The sequence below is a fragment of the Amblyomma americanum genome, chromosome 11 (genome assembly GCF_052857255.1).
Source record: "Amblyomma americanum isolate KBUSLIRL-KWMA chromosome 11, ASM5285725v1, whole genome shotgun sequence".
NCBI classification, from domain to species: Eukaryota; Metazoa; Arthropoda; class Arachnida; order Ixodida; family Ixodidae; genus Amblyomma; species Amblyomma americanum.
In genome coordinates this window covers 59238044-59263349 of record NC_135507.1, presented here as the reverse complement: position 1 = coordinate 59263349, position 25306 = coordinate 59238044, and the positions used below count along the sequence as shown (strand labels likewise).

Here is a 25306-nt window from a genome sequence, read left to right as displayed (position 1 = left end):
GCAGATGAAAGAAACTAATGAAAACAAGGGCCTGATAATTTTAAACATCTGTTGGAATAATAGTAGGGCTATTTCACTTGAATTTTCTGATAGTTTATTGCTTGTTCCTTGCATGCCATATCAGGTTGTGGTAGAAAAACTCACGTTCCTCAAGAAAAGAAAGTGAAGAGCATTGTCAATCAACACATCTCATTTGTGAGCAGATGAAAAAAAAGAATGAAAACAAGGGCCTGATAATTTTAAATATATGTTGGAATAATAGTATTAATATATATAGTCTTGATGCAGTTTTGATGCCATAGCTAGCATAAGAGGGCTCTCGCACAGTTTTTGCCCTCGCCGTTAGATGACATTCTACATCACACTCGCGGTATTACAGGATGTGCTACGTCCGCCGCTATGGACGAGGGTGGCGCTGGTGAAGACTCTCAAGGTTCGCTTACACCCAACAAACATAAATACCCACGAGAGCAGCAGATTGGACATCCATCGCCGTAGCTCAGTTGGTAGAGCACCGACGCGATATTCGGAGGTAGTCGGTTCGGATCCCACCGGCGGCATGGTTGTTTTTTCTGCTGTAAAAGTAATTTTCTTTAAGCGATTTATTAATCTAAGTAATATTATCCCACTGATAAGCATAACACATTAATAATAATAAAAAAAATTAACGTTCCCCTATGCACCTTGGTTTCGGTGACTTTTGGCTCCCTTCGTAGGTGTTTGTATATATATATATATATATATATAAAGGTAAATAAAACAGGTTTAAAAGTGCTGTTCACACAGTACAGCCATCCAAAATGGTGATTAACCAACCTGCTGAATCTATATTTCTGTTTCAGCAAACTGGAATATTCCTTTCGAAGACAACGAACGTGCAGACAAATGATCCGAAGTTTTCTGGATTCATAAAGAGGGAAATGCTTGCCTTCATATCCCATCAATAAGCGTAGCAGTGCTTGGTTTTTTTAGTTCTTTGATCTCTCGCTCTTTGCAACATCTGCGCTTCATCTAAACATGGCTGAATTAATGATTTGTTTTTGTTTTTAGTTCATCTCTGTATTCCAGTGCCATATCTTTCAGCCCATAAATTTAAAAACACTATAAACAGAGCGACCAGTTAGTTGACGTATGTCCGTGTCCTGTCCACAATGTGCTTGCGCTGACATCATATGTAAAGGATGTCGCTTCGCTGCAGTGCTCACTTGTATGGATGCTCACCCATGTGGATACGAAGGTGGTGCATCAGGGTGGTATTGAGAGCAAAGCTGCCGAGAGCTTCAGCTTTCTGTGCGCACTATATCTTTGTACTTTGCATGGATGAGAAAAATTTTATTGATTTAACCACAAATCCTAGACACTGCTACAGCACAAAATTACAACTGATAAAACACTCCCAAGCAGCAAGTCAACCATTTGTGACCAAATCAACTTCATGAAAAGAAGCAGATATAGTACTGAAACGCAAATCTCAGAGTGCAATGGCATACCATCAAGACAGGGGGTTCATCTGAAAACAGAAAAACGTCAACCAGTAGAAGGAATCTTCGCTACGAACAAGGACCCCGTGCAGGGAGCAGAAACGCCAAGACATTTTTTCAGGTTGGCACCTCTGTTTTCAAAAGTATTAATGCTCACAACACATAGCTAAATCAAAGGATGCAGTTGATGTTCCTCGAACCTCACTGGTTTCTCACAAATGCAACTCCACAAGCTGTTTATAAATTGAAATAATTTTTTATGTCAATGGCACCTTGAGAAATGCAGTCACTAAAGCACGTTCACTTGAGTTTCCATAAGCAAAGCATAATATACAGTGGCTTGCTATAAAAATGCTTAAATACCCCAAAACCACCGCTTTAAAATGGAATGAGAACAAAAACTGCTGTTGAGATAGTGAGGTGATTGTTTGCTTTCAAGTCTATAACGCATGTTTGTCAAGACTGACAATGCAATTTGTAATCAAAATAAGCAATCGACAACAGATAATGCACAGGAATCTAGTGCTGTAAAGCCTTCATTTTTAAAAACTTAAACCAAAAGAAAACTAAAAACCTGCAGACAAAAGCGAGCAATGTTTATGATCAGGCGGCTAAGGTTTGTTTCTCTCTTCCTGAGTCCCAATAATACAGCCACAACAAAAGCATGGAAAGAACAATGAAACAGCATGCTTCTCTGGTGGCATTACAGTCGCAAAAAAACGCAGAACTGCTCTGACGTAAATAAGTCAGTTTGCTAGCTAGTGCCAAACACTGCAAACACAATTCACACACGATTCAAGGTGCTGAAAGTAATAAAATGGCGACAAGATCATATCTGCACACGCCACGATTTCAGTCGCATTCATGATAGTACCAGCTCGGTATGTTCAGGTTTCTCATGGAGCAGTGAAAGCAACCGAAGGATTGCTCTGTGCAGATGTACGTTAAAGGCATGTATATTTGCAGTTTTTTTTCTCAAGAAGCCAAATTACAAAGCGAGACAAGTCAGATGGCAATGGTTTTAACATCTAATGTTGGGAACAGGTATCAAAACTCTAAGGAACTATCGTCTTTGAAGCATGCTTGTTGTTCTCATGGCGTCTTAAATGCTCTTTTTCTTTAAACGTCATTGTGCACAACTGACACTGATAAGGTCTTTCACTCTTATGGGCTCGCACATGCTTAGCAAGGCCTGCACTCTCTGTAAAGGCCATGGGGCAGAGCTGGCACTGGAATGGTCTCTCACCCGTGTGGGTGCGAAGGTGATTCACTAGTGTGCCTTTTTCAGCAAAGCTGTTCCCACAGTGGTCACAGTTGTATGGACGTTCACCCGTGTGGGTACGAAGGTGTTTCACCAGGCTGGACTTTTGAGCAAAGCTGCTGTTACAGTGGTCACATTTATATGGACGCTCACCAGTATGGGTGCGAACGTGTCGGTCCAGCAGGCCCTTTCGAGCAAAGCTGCTGCCACAGTGGTCACAATTGTATGGACGCTCGCCCGTATGGGTGCGAAAGTGGCGCACCAGGGTGCCAGTATTAGCAAAGCTGCTGCCCCAGTGGTCACACTTGTATGGACGCTCACCTGTGTGAGTACGAAGGTGGGCCATCAGGGTGTTTTTGAGAGCAAAGCTGTTCCCACATTGGTCACACTTGTATGGACGCTCACCCGTATGGGTGGTAAGGTGTTCCTCCATGTGGCCCTTTTGAGAAAAGCTGCTGTCATAGTGGTCACACTTGTATGGACGCCCACCAGTGTTCGTATGTGGGTGGTCCATCAGGGTGACCTTTTGAGCAAAGCTGCTTGCGTAACGGTTACACTTGGAGGGACGGTCATCCGTTTGGGTGGGAAGGTGCTGCTCTAGGCAGTTTTTCTTCGTGAAGCTCCGATCGCAGAGGGGGGACTGGTGCAGCTGCTGACTCATGTTCTCCCCAGACAGCACTCCAAGCTTGGGATCAGCTGTGACCAGACCTGCACCAAGAAAGGCGGGGAGTTCTCAGGTCAATACAAGACCATGCGTGTTATAATATTTGGTGGTGGTAATATTACACAACATTTAACTTAAGTTTATTTCAAGGTCAGTGGGTTGACCCTCAAAACAGAAAGATGAGTTAAACAAAATTTCCTAGTATTTATAAATTTACATAGAGCTAGAGGGAGAATGTTTTAACTTTCAAACAATTACTCGGAGCAATGAGCATACTCTGCAGCCAACTTAAGAGTCGCAGCAACTTAGACAAAGTGCTAGTATAATGCCTGGCTTCATAGAGATCTTCTAAGCCTCCCCAAGAGTTTTTGAAGAATAATGTAATATCCATGAGCTTTCACTAGAGACACAGTACAATGGCAGTGAATGTATTATTTCTGTAAATTAAAGCAAAGTAAAAATATAACAAAGGCAAAACTCTTCTACTAAACCTAGCATAATGAGGCCTGGTGGTCTCGCAAAATAAAAGCAGAATGGAAACGCTCACATTGAAAACCACAAGGAGAAAACCATTTCTGTCAGCAGTGTTACCAATGTAATACATAGCACTAAATATAAGCATGAATCATTAATAGCAAATCACAATGAACCAGACAAGGTAAGTATTTCCCAACAGCAAATAGGATCAAAAGCACGAGCACTAGAAGCGCATGTAGACATCAGATAAAACAGTAGTGATTAAGATTCACCCCACACCATATGAAAGCACACCAAAGGTATTACTATTGCTGTGCAGAGCTCACATTATCAAGAAGTTGTATGCAGAAATATAGAGAAAACAATAAGCTATGAAATAATGAGACACGAAAGCTCAAAAGGGTGACAGAACCACAATGGAAACTGAAGAGCTAAACCTGTGAGACTACAGCACAAAAAGCAAGACAGAGTATGATGCACAAAAGGCACAGCCACACAAACACATGCACTTTCTCCACTGCAGTTTTTTTTTTTTTTTTGCTGTGTACCATCTAGCTTGTGTCTGCAACTTGTGCTGCAGTCTACTGGATCACAAGGTTTCCTCAGCAATCATGCACAATTCCACCTGTTGAATGTTTCACGATATCCATTGTTCATGTTGAAATGATGGTTGGTTGGTTTATAGGGTTTAACATCCCACAGCAACTCAGGCTATCAGGGACGTCATAGTGGAGGTAATTTCGGCCACCTGGGCTTCTTAAACATGTGCTGACATCACACATTACATGGCCTCCAAGCATTTTTCCTCCACCAAAATGCGACCACAGCGGCTGGGATTGACATCATGTCTTTCGAGTAAGCAGCCAAGCACCATAACCACTGAGGCATTGTGGCTGGTTGCTGCAACGATGAGGTTGTGTTCCAGGCGTTAACAAGGCAGGGTCTGATACGTCCCATTTTGTGCAGACACCACAGTCTGAGATCACTGGATATGCTATTTTACATCATGAACATCAAGCAGTTCAGCCTGCATATGCTGAAAGAATTGGTTTTGGAAGATGGTCCTTCAGGCAGCTTGTGTACTCATTGGTCGCCAGTATTCGTTTCCATGCCTGCAAAATGAAACAGAGCAAAAAGTTGATTACAATAAGAACTGCAAGGCAAATTAGAATGCGAGTGAAGTTAGCAAAAAAGTACGAACACCTAATGATGGCAGGTTTTCTTCTCTACAATGATGCAGAAGACACTAATATGCATGAATCACCACGTGATATTTGGCCATGACCGGCAATAACTTGTAGTCGAATGGTTCAATCCTGCTTCTTCAGTTTAAACTGCTGAACGATGACTGTGACATCAGCTTGAGTATACAGGCCATGTGCAGCATGACAGAACTGCAATATAGTCGCTGCTTCTGTATTTGTTGTTGTTCCGTCACTTGAGGCAGGCTGGGTCTAGTATTATAGTGAATTAAAATGAAGAAGCAGCGATTTTATTGCAGTTCTTTCGTGCCTCACATGACTCACAAGCGAGAAAAAAGCAAGGACAATAGTAATCTTTGAACAAAGTAACCATTCAAGCTCTTTTAACTATGATCCAATATCTCTGAAAAGCATCCCCTCAAAGCTGCCTGAACGTATAGTATGAAACCTTACAGCACCCTTTGAGGCAATTAATTACTATCCTCAACAGCACAGCTTTAGACAGCTACTCAAAAGTATGAATTACAAAACATAGAAGACATGATGAAATGAAGGCAACTGCACAATCGCTTGTTACAGTTTTCCAGCCTTAAAGCAATACCAAAATTGTTAATGGGGATGAAACACTTCTTGGAAAGGCCTGTGCAATTTATGTGCACTGTAGTAGGGTACAACATATAAAAATGTTACCGATAGGGTGCTGCATTACTCCACTGAAAATGACCAGGTCTGTTTGTGTTACCTATCATATAAGCGTCTGTTCCCGCAACAGGTTAAAAAACAATTATATTTTGGCCTCGTACCTGGTGTGGGGTAACTCCAAAAAAACCGAATCGTATAAATTGTTTTCACTTCTGGAAAGAGCTCTACGTTCATTATTTTCAAGCTCAGCTGTTGAAGCAAATCTTTTCGAAACATTTCATGTTCGCAATTTCTTTTACTCCTACAATTTCAGTTTGGCTGTTCACACTTTTATAAATTTAAGCATAATTTCAGTTCTTTCCAAAATGCTTACAATTCAAGAGACGTTACGTGTGGTTTACGTGCGGTTGCCCAATCCAATGCAAGACCTGGAACAAACTATGGAAAGCAAACGATAGATAAAAAAATTGTAATTTTATGTACAAACAGTCTCTTGTAGAAATTAATCAGCTGCCTCCTAGTACCGCCGGATGCATCGCCTCCGTCGGGCCACAAAACAGACAGCAGAGCTTCCAATGACAGTTACGACAGTTGCTCGGTGCATATGTACCAGGACTTTTATGGCCACTTCGCAAAAGCAAACAGCGCGGCAATCGGAACATTGCACTAGCTCTGTGATCAAAGGCACAAGGGAACAAAGTAAATGGTGCATCGATAGTCATGACCGCCAGACCTACGAAAAGCTCACTCATGACTGTGTCAGCAAGACTGTCAGAGAAAAACACAGAGATGCATTCAATTTTTAGCAGCTAGGTGCCAGTGTAGTCAGTGCCTTAGCACTTCTTGCGTTTACTTGTCCACTGGTGCACGCGATACTCATTATCCAGTTTGAATGGAAGTACTTAATTCAACCTGCATCAAAGTCAGCTGTCTCAACTCTAGTTACCCGAATAGCTTTGACTGCGGCAAATTTATTTGCATCTGTGGCTAGACATTTACAGAGATTTCCTCCGACTGGTAAAAGCGTGAACGGGTCAGGAACCCGCAGAGCATGCACAAAGGCAAAGAACAATTTCATTAGCGACATGTTGCGGCTTGAAATGCATTGAGCCGTATGAAGCCAGACCTGCAGTATAAGCACACAATAAAATTGCCGAGCATAAACTTGCAAATGCGAGAGTTTTTGCATTCTATGATCACGCACCTCGCCACTCGAATTTGTTGTAAGTGTTGATGCTCATACCGATGCAGCTTTTTTTTCTGTGTCAACCTTGCAAGTGGTTTGCCAGGGGCTATGGTTATGATTTCGTTTTCTTCTGTTTCACACATTTGGCCATCGTACTTGAGGCAACAACAACACCATTTGGCTCGTGAAAGCTGTAAGCTCGCTGCCAGTTTGCAAATTCTAGATTGGGTGACAAGTAAAGCGCCGTTGGATCTTAAAGTGCGTAAGGTGGGCAATATTTTTCTCATTGCACTTACGCCAGCCAACTATGGAGCGTGGGGTTACCCATAGGATTCCTCAAGGGGTAAACACATCCAAGGCAGGTTTTCAGATCATTCATTTCAACATTTAAACCATCCGAACACCGCTCTGAAGTGCCCTCACCTGATTTGACTTGTGGTTAGGCCCCGCTAACCCTCGTTTCGCTGCTGATTCAGATACTTCGGGTAGTGATCACAACCCCATTTTTATCTCCCTCACTCCTTCGAGTCTACGGAAAATATGCCGCAGCGTACGCATAACATCATGGGACTCTGTACGCGCAGACAACCGTTCATTTACACTCAACCTGTCTTAGCACTGTACTCTGCTGTTTTTGCGACACACTATATATCACCACTACCGCAAATGGACTACCTAAACCCGGAAATACATCCCTTGAATCTGTGCATTCTCCGTCGCCAGGTGGATCATTATGCTTCTCGTCAACCCAGCGACCCATCGGCACTTCCCACTCTTCACCAGGCTACAGCACGTGCACGGCACTCAGCAAGGCGGCTAGGCAGCTGGCGACGCTAGGCTGCATGGTGTGCCCGCTTGTCCTGTACGCAGGGCAATAGACATCCTTAGAGAGTGTTTCACGCCATGGAGCGCCCAATTCTCAGGTTTCAGATTACACAGAGAGCATTCGCATCACGCTGAATGTGGATGAGGATACATTTGCACAACAAGCAGCCTGTCAATTTTTTCCACACTATGACTGCACCTCTACATCTCCTGCTGACTTATCACTTACAGAGCCCTCCGATGAGATTACTTCTGTCCTAACCATGGCAGAGCTGCTAGCCTCCACTGAATGCCTAAAAACTACCTCCCGAAACACAAGAAGGGCTACGCAATGTGTAACAAGCATCTGCAAAAGTATACGATAATGTCTGGAAGAAATCTATTTTCAGATGTTCTGTAGACAATGAGGCAAAAAGAGGTGTTATATTTATTTATTTGTTTATTCATACTGCCGGCACAGGCAAAGGCAGGAGTTGCAGTTTTTACCAGTACACACTTCGTTAAAACTTGAATGTAAAATACAACAAAAACTGAAAAAATTACGAACTCTGAACACTAGGAATTCTTGCAAGTCACTGACAGCACGTGATATGACAAAATGTTGACAAAAAAGAAAAACAAATGTACACACAGAAACGAATATTTGAACAGTGCACACAACGTCAGCCGCAGTGGTGCGATGTGACAAGAAGAAAGGCGCGTGGCCGTAATAGCAAAGTACAAACAATTATAATTAAGGGCAGGTATGACTGTCAGAAGTTAACAAAAAGAAAACAGACAGCAATGTACACCGATCACTTAAACAATGACAGGTAACAGGGCTAGCACACAAAAACATTTATACACACTCATAGAATATTCCCGTAGTGCAGCTTCAAAGCCCTAAGTCTTAGAATTTATAACCTCATTGGGTAGTTTGTTCCAGTCATCTATTGTCCTCACGAGAAAAGAATAATGAAAAGAGTCTGCCCAGCAAGTCAGTGGTTGGATATGTTTAGTGTGTTTTGTCCTAGACTGGGTGGAACTGTCTGCTATAATGTACCTTTCGAGGTTTATTTTGCAATAGCCACGTAGAATATGATAGAAGAAAACAATCCTGTTGTGTTCCATTTTCTTCTTAACAGTGGCTAGTTAGTCCAGCCGTTTTTCTAAGTTCTGAAACTGACTGCATTCTAGAATAAGCATCATGAGTGAACCTGAGCTTTGTTCTGCACACGTTCACATTTCAAATACCGTATTTACTCGAATGTAACGCGACCGCGAATGTAACGCGAGGGGTGACTTTACATGCTGCCCAGCGAGAAAAAATAAATAGGGACACAAAACAAAGTGGCGAACATGCTTACTCATCTTCCTCGCTTTCGGAGGCCGAGTTCTCAGAAACTGATTCCTTTTCACTATCGAAGTCTCCCAGGTAACTTCTGCCGCATTGATGTTGTTCGCCGCAGAGGGAATCCACTCCTCTCTCCATGAACGTCTGCGCCCGACCACGAGATGCTCTGAACTTCCCATCTCCCGAGCAACGTCTCTAACTTTCCAACGGATCAGCTCGACATTGAGCCCCATGAGACAATTGCGCTGCTCGATAACAAAGTCCGCCACTTTTTTCTCCAGCTGGACGTAATGGCCGTGGCGAGGCTCGAAATCCTTCGCAGTCGGGCTCACATTTAAAGAGCCCCTCCCACTGCAGCCGCCATCCTCGGATGGTTGACCCGTTGAGGTCAAGTCTTCCAGCTGCCGCAGAATTCCCGACCTCTTCAGCTAACAGAATCCCTCTTCCCTTAAAACAAGCGTCGCACTGAGCACGACGCGTTGCCATCGTGTGCACTGAATCAATACACTGCGAGTGAGGCCACAAGAACACGACGCAACGATGCGCTGAGCCCGATGTGCCCGAGGTCGCAATCAACACAAAAGAATGAGAGAGGAAAACACTTGGACTTTGGATGGATGAGGATTTGGCTTCGGAGGTACCCATGTTGCCAGCAAAAAATCGCAAAACTGTGAAAACCGAAACCAAAACCTACTGAAAGCGGAGGCGAGCGGGCATCCAGACTCGTCACAGGTCTCTAGTTCAGTAGGTCTATGATGCTAGCAACTTCACATCTGGCGTGGCGTCAGTAAGCTTCTTCCGTAGCACCCAAAGCTTTCTGATCGCCTTATCACAAACTTGATCTACTTGCGATGACCAATTTAGATCATGACTGAGACACAAGCCCAAGTATCTTAACGCAGGGACATCTTTTAAAATGACATCACGAATTTTATAAGAAAATACAAGGGGTTGTTTTTACGCATCATATGCATACAAACGGTCTTCTCTGTGTTCATGTCCATTTGCCACTGTTGGAACCAGGTATTGATTATATCCAGATGGTCATTCAGTCTCTTGTGATCATCACAAGATTTTATATTACAATAAATGACAGTATCATCTGCGTAATGTTTAATCGTTACCTCTGGCGAAAAGCCGGTGCTCATATCGCTAACATACTGGGAGTTTACATGAGCCCGACAAAAGTCGGGTTAAGTCGGCTGTCGGGCAGAAAACCGGTTGTCGGGCTAATGTATACGCTAGGGGGTCGAGATAAGTGGTCATTGAGTCGAGCTGGGCCAGCCCGGCTGCAGGGGGTGGGTTGACTCGTCCCGATGTTGGCCCGACCCAGTTGGAAGGACCATGTATACGCTGCCGCATCGGCTTAGCGCCCCCTCTCCTGCCTCCTCTCTGGTATGGCGGCGCTGCGTAAGCCTGGGCGCTCCTCCTCTTCTTCTAGCATCCACGCGTGGTTTGCTTGCTCGACGCTAAGGGTAGCGGCGATCTCTGCCCGACAGAAAATGGGTTCATATAAACGTGTCGGGTGGTCAGCCCGACATCTGGCGCAGCCCTACTCGACCCGCCACTGTCGGGCTCATGTAAACAATGCTATACAAAGAAAAAAGCAAAGGACCTATCACAGAGAATTGTGGAACATCGTACCTTTTTATTTGAACTGGCAACGTTGTCAAGAGAAACAAACTGCTGTCTATGCGTTAGGTATACCTCAATCCATTTTATTACAATAATATTCTTCAATAAGTTGTGAAATTTCAATAGTAGCTTTTGGTGGGATATTCTATAATACGCTCTCCTAAAATCGATAAAAATGATATCTATTTGCCATCTTTCGTCAATACAATTGGCCATGTCATGTACAATTTCACTTAATATGATAATAGTGGAATATCCACGTCGGAAACCACGCTGGTGGCTTCCCAGAACCCCATTTGCTTGAGGAAATTCCATTAGGTGTTCAGTTAAAATGTGTTCAAATGTTTTGCAACACGTACTCGTCAAAGATTGGTCGGTACTAATGTTATATCATCTATTGCTCTTTGCTTATTGATTGGTATTACTTTGGCATACTTCCAGTTGCCAGGGACTTCATCAGATAGAAGAGACAACTATTTCTACAAGATAGTAAGAACCCCATTCTGAGTACCATTTTAGGAGGGTATATAGAATTTCAACCGGTCCTACGGATTTTATCGTGTAGAGATTATGAAGAAGGTTAAGAACTCCGTCCTGACTTATTTTTATATCCGGTAAAGACGGTATATCGGGTGATTCTAGATGCGGTGTTGTACCATCATCCCAGGTAAATACTCGAAATTATCGTTAAAAACGCATGCCATTTTACTACTATCACTAACTGCACATGTAGCGGTTTTCAAGAACGGAATGGGGGATTTCTGTTTTGAGAGGTACCGCCAGAATTTTCCCGGTTTTAATAAACATAGTCAAGGATTCATTCATAAATCGCTATTTTGCTCTTGCAATCTCTGCTTTAAATGCCTGGGAAAGGTTTTTAATCCTTTCTTTTGTTACATGTGAGGTTGGATTTGTGCGTTTTGTTCTCATATGTTTCAACTGGGGCTTCATGTGAATAATACTCCGCGATATCCATGGGTTTCTCTTGGAAACTTTCTTGATGCACGTAGGAATGAAGGATATTATGTACTTGTGAATTATACTTATTTAAACTGTTCCCAAGCTTGATTTAGAGATGTTGATTCAAGAGTTAAATATTACTGAACCCGTCGAAGCCTCGTTCTAGACAGTCGTATTCCTACATCGTCTGCTCTAGAAAAAGCAGAGACTAGCGCAGTATTTGCGGGGTGCGGTTTCTGCCACTTGATGGACAGCCGGACGATTACCATCATATGGTCGGAAAGACCACTCATGACATCACAGCGTGAATGATATTGTGTTGCCGACTGACTCAGAAAGACTAGATCAAGTAGGGATTTTCCGGACTCAGCAATTCTCGTATGCGTGCTGACAAGCTAAAACATATTTAGGGAAAATACGGGATCTAAAAAGGCATGGGATATTGCCACATCAACCGTACTCTCCTTGTAATTTTCCCAGTCTATATGGGGCAGATTGAAATCCCCAGCCATTATAATTTTCTTTGTTGTGTTAGCAAACAGGGGTATTAAAAAATCATTTAGTGACTGTGTATAATCTTCAGTACTACCTGGAGTTCTATACGCCGCAGTGACTGTGAAAGAGATATTATCGATTTTCATATTGCACAAGACGCACTCTAGGTCTAGTGGTGACAGTATTTCAATGCAAATAATACTAGATTTGCAAAAAATGGCAACACCTCCACCTCTGGTTCCGCCGGTCTTTACGGCAAGCTGTGTAATTAGGCGGGAGAAGTTCTGTATTATCCATAAACTCGTTTAACCACGTTTCAGTTACAATGACTATGTCTGGTTCATGCTCAAAAACGATGCTTTCGAAATGTAAGGTCTTATTCTCTAAACTTCACACATTCAAATTTATAACAGTTAACAAGTCAGGAAGACGACTCTGTGTGCCCCGGAGTGTTATCATTTGAGCTGTGACGAGAGGCCTGATAAGCCACACGCATCGCAGAATCATTCTCCCAGTAGTACGCCTTCCATTGACATATAACTTGTCGTGCACTAGACGCACACGTGCTCTATTCAACTTGTCATTTTTGGCACTTTCCCAGAGATATTTTCTGCGATAAATCATACCCTTTGAAAAATCTTTACTGACAGAAATGCCCGTGTTTTTAAGCTTTTTGCAGTTTTGCAGAATTGCAATCTTATCTTTGAAGTCATATAATTGGAAAATCACCGGCCGGCATTATGCCCCTCTTTTTCCTATGCGATGCATTCGTTTATAGTGGTAGGGCTGACGCCAACCACAGTGAATAGCTTTTCATTTACAGCTTTTGACAGATCATCAGGGGTTTCATCTTCTTCTTTGGGCACTCCAAATACGATCAAGTTATTACGCCACTGGCGATTTTCCAAATCGTCAACCCTTTTGGAAAGCTGAGTGATGTCTTTTCTTAAGTCGTTGACTACTTTTTGTGTCTCGGTTACAGTAGAAAGTGCAGATTCAAGTTTATTTAGACGGTCTTCCGAGATTTTTTATAGCAGTACCATTTTCCTCAGCGTCCTTTTGTACTGCTCGCTGGTCTGCTTGCTTTTGCACTGCTCACGCTTAATATCACCAAACGTTCTCATGTGTTCCTTTAGTGTTAGGAGAATTTGTTCCAGCTTCTCAAGAACGGTAGGGAAACCCGGGTTCGACTCAACATCTCCATTTGTCACAAGCTTAAGAAATACGAACCAGCAATCACATAAAATCAAGAACAGTGTGCATGGGCACGGCACGGCAATAAGAGACAAATGGTTGCTTCGAAACGAAGGTGCACTCTGTCTTACCTGCAGACAGGCAAAGATGAGCACATTTGAGGCCACGTTTGGGTGCGTGCGTGTCCACAACTGAGTAGGATCCAGATGCTTGCTTATGGAGACAATCGGCGGAACCGTGGTCGACTGTGATTGGTGAATGCTACTGGATTAGATTTCGTTGTAGGCAGCGCACTTTGCCGTCACTGAGGGCGGCTGAAGATAAGGCTCGGCGATCGGCTTGTACTCCAGCTCACTAAACATAGTGGATGACGTTGTAAATGAACCGTTCAGAAGCAGAACCTGCAGACAGGCAAAGACGAGCACATTTGAGGCCATGTTTGGATGCGTGCCGTGCCCGGCCGCAATGCCCCACCAAAAAAGATCTAGAAAACTTAGTCGTAAGAACTCGTTAGGAACATATTTAGATATTTTTTAGAACCCTCTAAAATCAACCAGTGGGATCCCAGCCTTTAAAAAAAACAATAGGTCCAGCTGGAAAATTTCCAGTTGAAACCGATGGGTCGAAAACCAAATTTGTTTTAGGCATCCATTGGGCTCGAGCAGTTGAGCCCAACTGGTGCTTCTAATTAGAAACATTTGGCCACCCAACTAGGCGAAATTGCCCACCAATTGAACTAAGTTGGCATACCTATTCGACTCAAATGGTTTGAACTGGTCAGCATAAAAAATTAGAATTGCATTGGAACCAATTGGCCTTTCTTCTATGACTGCTGTGAGACTGCTGCCAACATTTCTACAAGAGAACTATTATAAATACACGTCGTTATGAAAAATAAAGAGACACCAACAAACGTGCATTACACACATGGAATCAAACACTGTATACCAACACAAGTTCTCATTTAACCTATATCCACAGAGCACACTTTTGCAGTCATTTATATACACCGTCCAGCTGGAGGCAGTAGTGGGTGAACATTAAGTAAAGCTATCTAATTTAAGAACGCCCGCAGTGATGATGGAAGTAATGAAAAGAATTCAAGAGATTAAGCGGCTACTATGTCTCTTTTACAATAATAATTAGCCTAGTGTTCTGTTTTATAGCCAGCTATATATATATACTGACTGAAGTACATCATTGACTTGCACTTAGATTTTCCAATTGGATCGCCCACTTGAAACCAACTGGAGCTTCCAGTTGGGAGATCAGCTTCCAATCGATTGTCTTGGGTACAACAGGGAACCCCAATTGGTTTCAAATGGTTCCAGTTGGGCGATACAACTTGGAGTGCCGAAATCAATTGGAACCTCACAAACCAGTTGGGTAATCCAGTTGGAAACGCACAACCAATTGAAATGCCCAACTGGAACTAGGGAAACAAAATGGACTACCCAGTTGGGTTCATGAACCTAACTGGCTGACCAATTGGGTCCAACTGATTCCAACTGGAATCGAATAGTATGCCCAACTGGACCCATTGGTTTTTTTTTTTTACTGGGCTATTTCATTAGGTTTAGTGCTCATGCTTTTTTTAGAGCTGCAGATTTTGTTTGCTCAGATATGTGCAGTATAGGTCGTACTGCAAAGGGTGGGCAGCTGCCCTTTGCAGCATAAATACAAATTGAAAATGAGGCAAGAAAACCCGCTTCATCAGTCTCTGAACATAGTTTGTTATATAAGTGTCCAAAAAAAAACTAAATTGCTTGCCAATTAAAACTGGAAGTAGCAGGATGCTTGTTTTGCAGGGGCCGCCTTCTATACTCCTCTTACACTGAAAAGTTTCATACCTGCCGTTTCATATCTGCATACGTCCCCAAGTAAACTTCTCGTCACAGAAATTTTAAAACGCATGGAAAATGTGTATTTAGAGAAGTTTTCAAAACGTTTATGAGTAAACCTCTTTTGTCATATATTTTTAAAACATTTGTGAATAAACCTCTTTTGTCACTGCGTTTTTAAAACGTTTGTGGATAAACCTCTATTGCTGAGATGTCTTTCAAACGTTTCAATCTAGATTTAGATGTTGCTAGATGTTTGGCGTTGTTTGAAGACGTTTTATAGAAGTTATGTGTTTCATGGGTACCCCTACTCCCGGGCACGACAGCATATACCTAACTTCTTATTCCATAAGAGAAGGACTGCTTGGCAAGCCCTACTTCACATATACTTTCAGCAAAGTGTGCCATTCTGGCGTCATGCCAGGAGAATAGAAGCATTCCAATGTGGTTCCAATACCCAAGTCAGGTCAGTCTCCAGTATCTCTCTTGGCCCTTCGTCCAATTTCCCTCACGACTACCATCTGCAAGCTCATTCTCGCCGTACGATTGTCGTGGTGGCTGTAATCCCATGATTGATACCCGGATTCCCAAATCAGATTCCGTGCACAAAATGAAACTGACGACGGTCTTGCTACTTTGGCTGCTGACGTGCTTCACTACTCTCCGCAGAGTATTGTTCAAACCGTACGTGATCGCCACAGGCATAACAAAGGCATATGATAACATCCTTCACTCTGCCATTCTTGCCTCCCTTCGAACTCTTAGTCTTCCTCACCAGTTTCTCCTCTCCATTCACGCCTTTTAGCAAATCAAACCTTCCATGTGCGTGTCTACGGAAAGACATTTGGTACCTTAATTCACTTCCAATAGAAGAGTGCCCCAAGGCTCCTTTCTCGCCCCTGCATTATTTAATGTAGCTTTTATTCCTCTTGTTCGAGCCCTAGAGACCATCCCTTCCATCAGTGCGCTTGCATATGCCAATGATACAACCTTGTGGTGCTGTCATCCAAATGCGTCTATCCATGAGTTCATCCTCCTGCACGCGTCGGATGTATTGAAATCTTGCCTCCCACATCTGGGTCTGACCCTCTCACATACTAAAAAGTGTTTCATTTGCATTGGAAGTAAAGCTGGCTCACAGAAAGCAACCTCTTTAAATTTTAACATAGTTCTCCGATTACACAAGTAGAAACTGTTCGTATTCTTGGCCTTCTCCTTCATTAATCTGGGACTGGCACCCCATGGCTAACAGCCACCCGTAAATCTGCTCAAACTACTGTAGGTCTGATTAGTTGCATAGCTATGCACTCTGGTGGCGCGCAAGCTCACATGGCCCACTAGGCTGTGCACTCATCCTTCAGCCACTGATAATATATCAGACATAATTTGAATGTCTCAGCTGCAGACAGTAGGAATCCCTTGAATTAAGCAATCAATCATGACACTATGCACGTCATAACGTATTTGGCCCATTTAACACCCATACCTGTGCCTCAGGAATTTGCCCAACTTAACACACTAAGTGAACTCATCGACCAAAGCGTGGCAAACAGAGCTCGCAAACATTCTCTCCAACTTCGTTTAAAAACATTCACTCTGTTATCATACTGCCAGCTCACAGCCAATCACCCCACTGTTTCCCTGTCATTATCAGCCACGTATCTGACTGAACGGTGCATATTGTCCACGGATGCAACACATACTGCAGAGACGGGAGTTACTGCTCTGAATTGTCCCTCCCATCCGCATCTCAACTCTCACGCGACATATACCGCTTTCCTGCTGCTTTCCTCCTCAGTTCTCGAAGTACACTCTCCCACCGGCGGGTGCGCTGTGCACGGCAATAAACCTGCCTACATGCACCAGACGCCGCCGGAGGGTCAATGGCCTGTTGTCCGTGGCGTACTCACGACAACGGGCACATTTCCTTTGCCTGCGGGTTCGCCGGCCATGTCGCCCGCCACTGCTGCAGTCGTCCTTCTTCGCCTCCCGACGTCCTGCCGCCATCTGAGTATGGGGGTTACACAGCCACCCCACGTGCCAGCGGACCCACTGCCTCCTGCCTTCTCCACCGGCCGCCAGGCTGCCACCTCTCGCCGCTCCTCTTCTCCGCGCCGCCGTTCGATCTCTCATATGCACCATCATGCCAGCCCTTCCGCTGCGGAAAACTAATGAGCGCAGTTCCCAAGGCAAGAGCTGCGTCCACTGGGAACTGTACAAGGCCTCTGATTTCACCAACAAACGTTATTGATATCTTTGTCGAAGGTGTTCCAACCTGTGCTCTCATGGACACCGGACCTGCTGTCTCAATTAAGGACGCGCAATTTTGTCAAAAGCTGAAGGAAGTTATGACGCCATTTTCGGGAGTTTCTCTTCGCACTGCTACCGCCGAACAGAACGAGCCACTCGCAACATGCACAGCGCGCGTCGTTATTCAAGACGTCTTGTACATCATTCAATTCCTGGTCCTCTCCTCTTGTCCCCATTACGTAATTCTAGGATGGGACTTTCTTTCTTAGCACTCCGCCATCGTCGATTGCGCCCGTGCCGAAGTTTCCTTCTCTGCCCTGCCCAACGCCTCTCCTGCCGCACGGTATCCTCAATATCCTTTCTCACGATGTCGAGCTCCCTGCAAACTCCTCCGTCCTTGTCTCCCTTTCGTGCGCCTCACCAAGCGACCAACCTGCCGTCCCTGTACTCTTTACGCCCTCCGAGTTGTTTCTTTTCCGCAAGAACATGCCGCTTCCCTTCGCTATCCTCTTGGAGACCTCCGGAACGACAGCCATGCTCGTCAGCAACCCTCTATCATCTGCAGTGACCCTGATTGATGGTGAATGCCTTGGGTAAGTCGAACCGGCTGAACACCTGCAACTCGTCGATGAACGAGAAACCGTCCTGGCTATATCGCTGGACTCTCTTACTCCTGATTCCCTGTCACTCCAACCGCTGTCTGACATCCTGTATAGCGCCATCAATCAAGATCTCACTTCTCCCTACGGTGACCAGCGGTTCCATCTGTTGCACCAATTTCGGTCATCGTTTGACGCGTGCCAGTCTCCCCTCGGGCGTTCTTCCCATGTCCACCATGCGATCGATACTGGCTCCCATGCACCTCTGCAACAGTGCCGATATCGTGTCAGCGACAGAGCGTCGAGTCCTCACCGCACAACTGGACGACAGTGCACGAGCGCGGGATAATACAGCCGTCCCACAGCCCTTGGTCATCCCCGGTCCTGCTGGTTCGAAAGAAAGATGGCTCCATAAGATTCTGTGTGGATTATCGCCGCCTGAACACAATAACTAGGAAAGACGTTTATCCTCTGTCACGCATCGATGATGCCCTCGATTGCCTGCAAGGTGCGGAATTCTTTTCGTCCCTGGACCTGTGTTCTGGATACTGGTAAATCCCCATGGCCGAATGCGACCATGAAAAAACTGCATTTGTCACGTCTGGCGGATTACGCGAATTTAATGTCATGCCATTTGGTCTGGGCAATGCCCCCGCAACATTCAAACGGATGATGGATAACGTCTTGCATGGCTTGCGCTGGAAGACGTGTCTTTGCTACCTCGACGACATTGTTGTTTTCTCGGCCGACTTCTCCACACATCTGACTCACCTGCGCCAAGTGTTGACCTGCCTTACCGCCACTGGCCTACAAATAAATTTGAAGAAATCACACTTCGGAGCTCGCCAACTGACCATACTTGGCCATGTCGTATCCAAAGAGGGCATCATTCCGAATCCTGCAAAGCTTAGCGCGGTTGCCGACTTTCCAAAGCTGACTACTCTTAAAGAACTGCAAGTTTCATTGGCCTCTGTTCCTACTTTCGGCGCTTCACACGAAATTTCGCTACCATCATTTCACCCTTGACGCGGATTCAAGGCCAGAGCTCTTTGTCGTCATGGTCCTCTGAGTGCGACGAAGCTTTCGTTACCTTACGTCGACTCCTTACTTCACCCCCCATCCTTTGCCATTACGACCCTAACGCCTCGACAGAGATACACACAGATACTAGCGGCGTGGGCATTGGTGCAGTGCTCGCCCAGCGCATACCTGAATTTCAAGAATACACTGTCGCCTAGGCGAGCCGCACGCTGTCCAAGGCAGAGATCAATTAGTCCGTCACAGAAAAAGAATGCTGGACCATTCTGTGGGTGATAACCAAATTTTGAGCATACCGCTACGGTCATCCTTTCGACGTAGTCACCGATCATCACGCTTTGTGCTGGCTGTCATTGTTGAAGGATCCATCGGGTCGCCATGGCCGCTGGGCTTTGCGCCTTCAAGAGTACGACATTCAAGTCGTCTACCGCTCTGGCCGCAAGCGCTGACGCATTCTCCTGGTCTCCGCTGCCTTCCGACACTGCGACCATCTGCAGCATTGACTCCGTGCTATCCTAATTGCGCCCACCAAACATGCTTGTGGAACAGCGTAAGGACCCCTGGATTACAGCTCTCGTGCTCCATCTGTCTGGGCGCCCTACGGCGGCCTCTCGCTGCCTTCGCCGACAAGCCCGCCGCTTCATTCTGCATGATAGTCTCCTCTATCGTCGTAATTACATGCCCGATGGTCGAAAATGGCTCCTCGTCATTCCTCCCCAACTACGAGCTGAAGTCTGCGCATCTTTCCATGCCGCCCCCAGACTGCTCATGCGGGTGTTTTGAAAACCTACACTCGACTTCGGCACCGGTACTACTGGCGTCGAATGTACAGCTTTTTACGCAAGTACATTCACTCATGCCTTGACTGCCAACGCCACAAATCCCCACCAAAGCGTCTTCCTGGACCGTCGCAGCCATTAACTTGCCCTGCTCGTCCCTTCGATCGCGTCAGCATCGACCTTTATAGGCCCCTGCCCTCTTCCCCTTCAGATAAGCGTTGCGTTATAGTCGCCATAGACCATCTCATGCCCTATACTGAAACGGCCGTTCTTCCCGCGGCTACAGTGCGAGACGTGGCTTTCTTCATCCTCCGCCAGCTCATTCTCCGTCACTGCGCCCCTCATGAGCTTCTGAGTGACCGCGGCTGTGTTTTTATCACAGGTTGTCCAGGCGCTCGCAGAATGCCGCATCGTTCAGAGATCCTGCAGAGCGTAACATCCTCAGACCAACGGCCTCAACGAACGGTTTAACCGGACACTCGGTGACATGCTCACCATGTATATCAGTCCCAACCATTCCAACTGGGACCTCGTCCTTCCGTTCGTCACCTACGCATATAATACCGCCGTCCAGTTCACCACCAGCTATTTTCCGTTTTTTCTTCTTTACGGCCGTAAACCTACAAGTATGCTTGACAGCATTCTTCCCTACCTTCATGAAGCATCCGACTGCGCCACTGCTTCTGAAATTGCCAAGTATGCCGAGGAATGTTGCCAGCTCACCCGTTCCCTCACGTCTGATGAACAGAATCGACAAAAAGAGTGCCGGGATTCTGATGCTCAACCCCATGCGCCCATTCCTACCGGCTCACTTGTTTGGCTCTGGATCCCTGCTGGCTCTCCTGACCTGTCGTCCAAATTCCAAGCCAAATATCACGGACTTTATCGTGTTCTGCCTCAACCTTCCCCTGTGAACTATGTTGTCGAACCTCACACACCCTCCTGACCTTCGCCATTGTGGCCGTGAAACAGTGCACATCAGTCCTCTGAAGCCTTACCATAACCCCTTGATCTGCACTACGCCCCGAGTCACCAGGATGGCTCCTTTCATCCCCGGGGGCAATTATAACGATGAAGATGTGCCAACGCGGTACTGGCAGTGCTACCGCTGAACGCGCGCTGCTGGCTGGCTCTACAACAACCGCCGACGCCTAGAACCTGACCGCCGACGCCTGTTCAGTGCCTGGTTCTTTCGCGACCACTGAACCCCTTTTTCAAGTTCTTTGATCTCTCGCTCTTTGACACATCTGCACTCCATCTAAGGATGGCTGAATTAATCATTTGTTTTTGTTTTTAGTTCATCTCTGTATTCCAGCGCCATATCTTTCAGCCCATAAATTTAAAAACACTATAAATAGAGCGACCAGTTAGTTGACATATGTTCGTGTCCTGTCCACAATGTACTTGCGCTGCCATCATATGTAAAGGATGTTGCTTCGCTGCAGTGCTCACTTGTATGAACGCTCACCCATGTAGATACGAAATTGGTGCATCAGGGTGCTATTGAGAGCAAAGCTGCCGAGAACTTCAGCTTTCTGTGAGCACTATAACTTTGTACTTTGCAAGGACGAGAAAAATTTTATTGATTTGACTACAATTCCTGGAAACTGTTACAGCACACAATTGCAACTGATAAAACACTCCCAAGCAGCAAGTAAACCATTTGTGACCAAATCAACTTCATAAAAAAAGCAGATATAGTACTGAAGCACAAATCTGAGAGTGCAATGGCATACCATATAGACGGGGTTCATCTGAAAACAAAAAAAGTCAACCAGAAGAATGCATCTTCACTATGAACAAGGACACCATGCTGGGAGCAGAAACGCAAAGTAGGACCTTTTTTCTGGTTCGCGCCTCTGTTTTCAAAAGTATTAATGCTCACAACACATCGCTAAACCTAAGGATGGAGTTGATGTTTCCTGAAGCTCACTGGTATTTCACAAATGCAACTCCACAAGCTGTTTATAAATTGAAATATTTTTTATGTCAATGGCGCCTTGAGAAATGCAGTCACTAAAGCACGTTCACTTGAGTTTCCATAAACAAAGCATAATATACAGTGGCTTGCTATAGAAATGCTTACATACCCCGAAACCGCCGCTGTAAAAAGGAATGAGAACAACTGCTTTTGAAACAGTGAGGCGATTGTTTGCTTTCAAATCTATCAAGCATGTTTATCAAGACTGACAATGCAATTTGTATTCAAAATAAGCATTCGACAACAGATAATGCACAGTAATCTAGTGCAGTAAAGCCTTCATTTTTAAAAACTTAATCCAAAAGAAAACTCTAAAAACCTGCAAACAAAAGCGAGCAATGTTTATCATCAGGCGGCTAAGCTTTGTTTCTCTGCTCTTGAGTCAAAATAATACAGCCACAACAAAAGCATGGATAGAATAATGAAACAGCATGCTTCTCTGGTGGCATTACACTCGCAAAAAAACGCAGAACTGCTCTGACATAAGTCAATTTGCTAGCTAGTGCCAAACACTACAAACACAATTCACGCACGATTCATGGCGCTGAAAAGTAATAAAATGACGACAAGATCATATCTGCACACGCCACGATTTCAGTCTCATTCACGATAGTACCAGCTTGGTATGTTCAGGTTTCTCATGGAAGAGTGAAAGCAACCGAAGGATTGCTCTGTGCAGATGTACGTTAAAGGCATGTATATTTGCAGTTTTTTTTCTCAAGGAAAACTACAAAGCGAGACAAGTTGGATAGCAATTCTTTAAACATCTAATGTTGGGAAAAGGTATCAAGACTTTAAAGAACTGTGATTTTAGAAGCGTGTTTGTTGTTCTCATGGCATTTTAAACTGTATTTTTCTTTAAACGTCATTGTGCAGAACTGACACTGATAAGGTCTTTCATTCTTATGGCCTCGCACATGCTTAGCAAGGGCTGTACTCTCCTTAAAGGCCATGGGGCAGAGCTGGCACTGGAAAGGTCTCTCACCCGTGTGGGTGCGAAGGTGTCTCACCAGTGTGCCTTTTTCAGCAAAGCTGTTCCCACAGTGGTCACAGTTGTATGGACGTTCACCCGTGTGGGTGCGAAGGTGTACGTCCAAGTGGCCCTTACGAGAAAAGGTGCTGTCACAGTGGTCACACTTGTACGGATGCTCACCCGTGTGGGTACGAAGGTGTTGCTCCAGGTGGGACTTTTGAGCGAAGCTGCTGTCACAGTGGTTACACTTGTAATGACGCTCACCCGTGTGGGTGCGCAGGTGTATCCTCAGGGTGCTCTTGCGAACAAAGCTGCTGTCACAGTGGTCACACCTGTATGGACGCTCACCCGTGTGGGTGCGAAGGTGTTCCTCCAGATGGCCACTTTGAGCAAAGCTGCTGGCACAGTGGTCACACTTGAATGGACGCTCACCCGTGTGGGTACGAAGGTGTCGGTTCAGTTGGCCACTTTGAGCAAAGCTGCTGTCACAGTGGTCACACTTGTATGGACGCTCACCTGTGTGGGTGCGAAGGTGTTGCACCAGGGTGCTCTTGAGACCAAAGCTGCTGTCACAGTGGTCACACTTGAATGGACGCTCATTAGTGTGTGTGCGAAGGTGCGTCACCAGAGTGCCTTTTTCAGCAAAGCTGTTCCCACAGTGGTAACACTTGTATGGACGCTCACCCGTGTGGGTGCGATGGTGTTGCTTCAGGTGGCCCCTTTGAGCAAAGCTGCTGTCACAGTGGTCACACTTGTATGGACGCTCACCTGTGTGGGTGCGAAGGTGTTGCACCAGGGTGCTCTTGAGACCAAAGCTCCTGTCACAGTGGTCACACTTGTACGGACACTCACCCGTGTGGGTGCGAAGGTGTGTCACCAGAGTGCCTTTTTCAGCAAAGCTGTTCCCACATTGTTCACACTTGTATGGACGCTCAACCGTGTGGGTGAAAAGGCGTTCATCCAGGTGGCCACTTTGAGCAAACCTGCTGTCACAGTGGTCACTTTTGTATGGACGCCCACTAGTGTTTTTGCATGGGTGGTCCGCCAGGGTGACCGTTTGAGCAAAGCTGCTCCCGTAATAGTTACACTTGAAGGGATGGTCATCCATTTGAGTGAGAAGGTGCTTCTCCTGGCGGTTTTTCTTCGTGAAGCTCTGATTACTGTGGGGGGACTGGTGCAGCTGCTGACTCATGTTCTCCCCAGACAGCACTCCGAACTTGGGATCAGCTGTGACCAGGCCTGCACCAAGAAAGGCGGAGTGTTCTCAGGTCAATACGAGACCATGCGTGTTATAACATTTGGTGGTGGTAATATTACACAACATTTAACTTGTTTATTTCAAGGTCAGTGGGTTGACCCTCAAAACAGAAAGATGAGTTTTTAAACAAAATTTCCTAGTATTTATAAATTTCTAAGGAGCTAGAGGGAGAATGTTTTAACTTTCAAACAATTACTTGGAGCAATGAGCATACTCTGCAGCCAAAGAGTTGCAGTAACTTAGACAAAGTGCTCGTATAATACCTGGCTTCATGGAGATCTTCTATGCCTGCCCAAGAGTTTTTGAAGAATAATGTAATATCCATGAGCTGTCACTAAAGACACAGTACAATGGCAGTGAATATATTATATCTGTCAATTAAAGCAAAGTAAAAAATATAACAAAGGCAAAGCTCTTCCACTAATCCTAGCAAAATGAGGCCTGGTGGTCTCACAAAATAAAAACAAAATGGAAATGCTCACATTGAAAACCACAAAGAGAAAGCCATTTCTGTCAGCAGTGTCACCAATGTAATACATAGCACTAAATATAAGCATGAATCTTTAATAGCATATCACAATGAACCAGACTAGGTAAGTATTTCCCAAAAGTAAATAGGATGAAAAGCACATGCACTAGAAGCGCATGTAGACATCAGATAAAACAGTAGTGATTAAAATCACCCCCCACAACACCTGATAGCACACCAAAAGGTAATACTATTGCTGTGCAGCGTTTACATTATCAAGAAGTTGTATGCAGAAATATAGAGAAAACATTAAGCCATGAAATAATGAGACACAAAAGCTCTAAAGGGTAACAGAACTACAAAGGAAATTGAAAAGCTAAACTGGTAAGACTACAGCACAAAAAACAAGACAGTGCATGATGCACAAAAGGCACAGCCACACAAACACATGCACTTTTTCCACTGCATTTTTTTTTTCCTGTGTACCCTCTAGCTCGTGTCTGCAACTTGTGCTGCAGTCTACTGATCCCAAGGTTTCCTTAGCAAACATGCACAATTCCACCTGTAGAATGTTTAACGATATTCATTGTTGACGTTGCAATGATGGTTGGTTGGTTTATACGATTTAACATCCCAGAGCAACTCAGGCTATGAGGGATGCCATAGTGGAGAGCTCCAGGTAATTTCGACCACCTGGGGTTCTTCAACATGTACTGACATCACACATTCAATGGCCTCCTAGCATTTTTCCTGCATCAAAATG

At 44.9% G+C, this 25306-nt stretch overlaps 2 protein-coding genes across 4 annotated transcripts in view; both read right to left on the bottom strand.

Annotated features, from left to right (window-relative positions):
* Positions 1-1294: 1294 nt before the first annotated feature.
* Positions 1295-17888, bottom strand: LOC144111081 (uncharacterized). Of its 3 annotated transcripts, none has more exons than XM_077644219.1 (3): positions 17107-17888; positions 13487-13756; positions 1295-7773 (listed from the first exon to the last, which is right to left on the bottom strand). In XM_077644219.1, the coding sequence occupies exon 3, from the start codon at positions 3401-3403 to the stop codon at positions 2537-2539; it is 867 nt and encodes a 288-aa protein (XP_077500345.1). In that variant the 5' UTR covers positions 3404-7773; positions 13487-13756; positions 17107-17888; the 3' UTR covers positions 1295-2536. The 3 variants fall into 3 exon arrangements, with proteins under 3 accessions (XP_077500345.1, XP_077500347.1, XP_077500346.1); XM_077644221.1 differs by having other exon boundaries at positions 1295-3450; XM_077644220.1 differs by lacking the exons at positions 13487-13756; positions 17107-17888 and adding an exon at positions 9085-13447.
* A 242-nt stretch (positions 17889-18130) lies between these two features.
* Positions 18131-25306, bottom strand: part of LOC144109659 (uncharacterized) — a 47938-nt gene continuing 40762 nt past the window's right edge. Inside the window, exon 6 of the mRNA XM_077642468.1 lies at positions 18131-24055. Coding sequence (XP_077498594.1) covers positions 22638-24055 — 1418 coding nt within the window. The 3' untranslated portion in view covers positions 18131-22637. The remainder of the gene's footprint in view (positions 24056-25306) is intronic.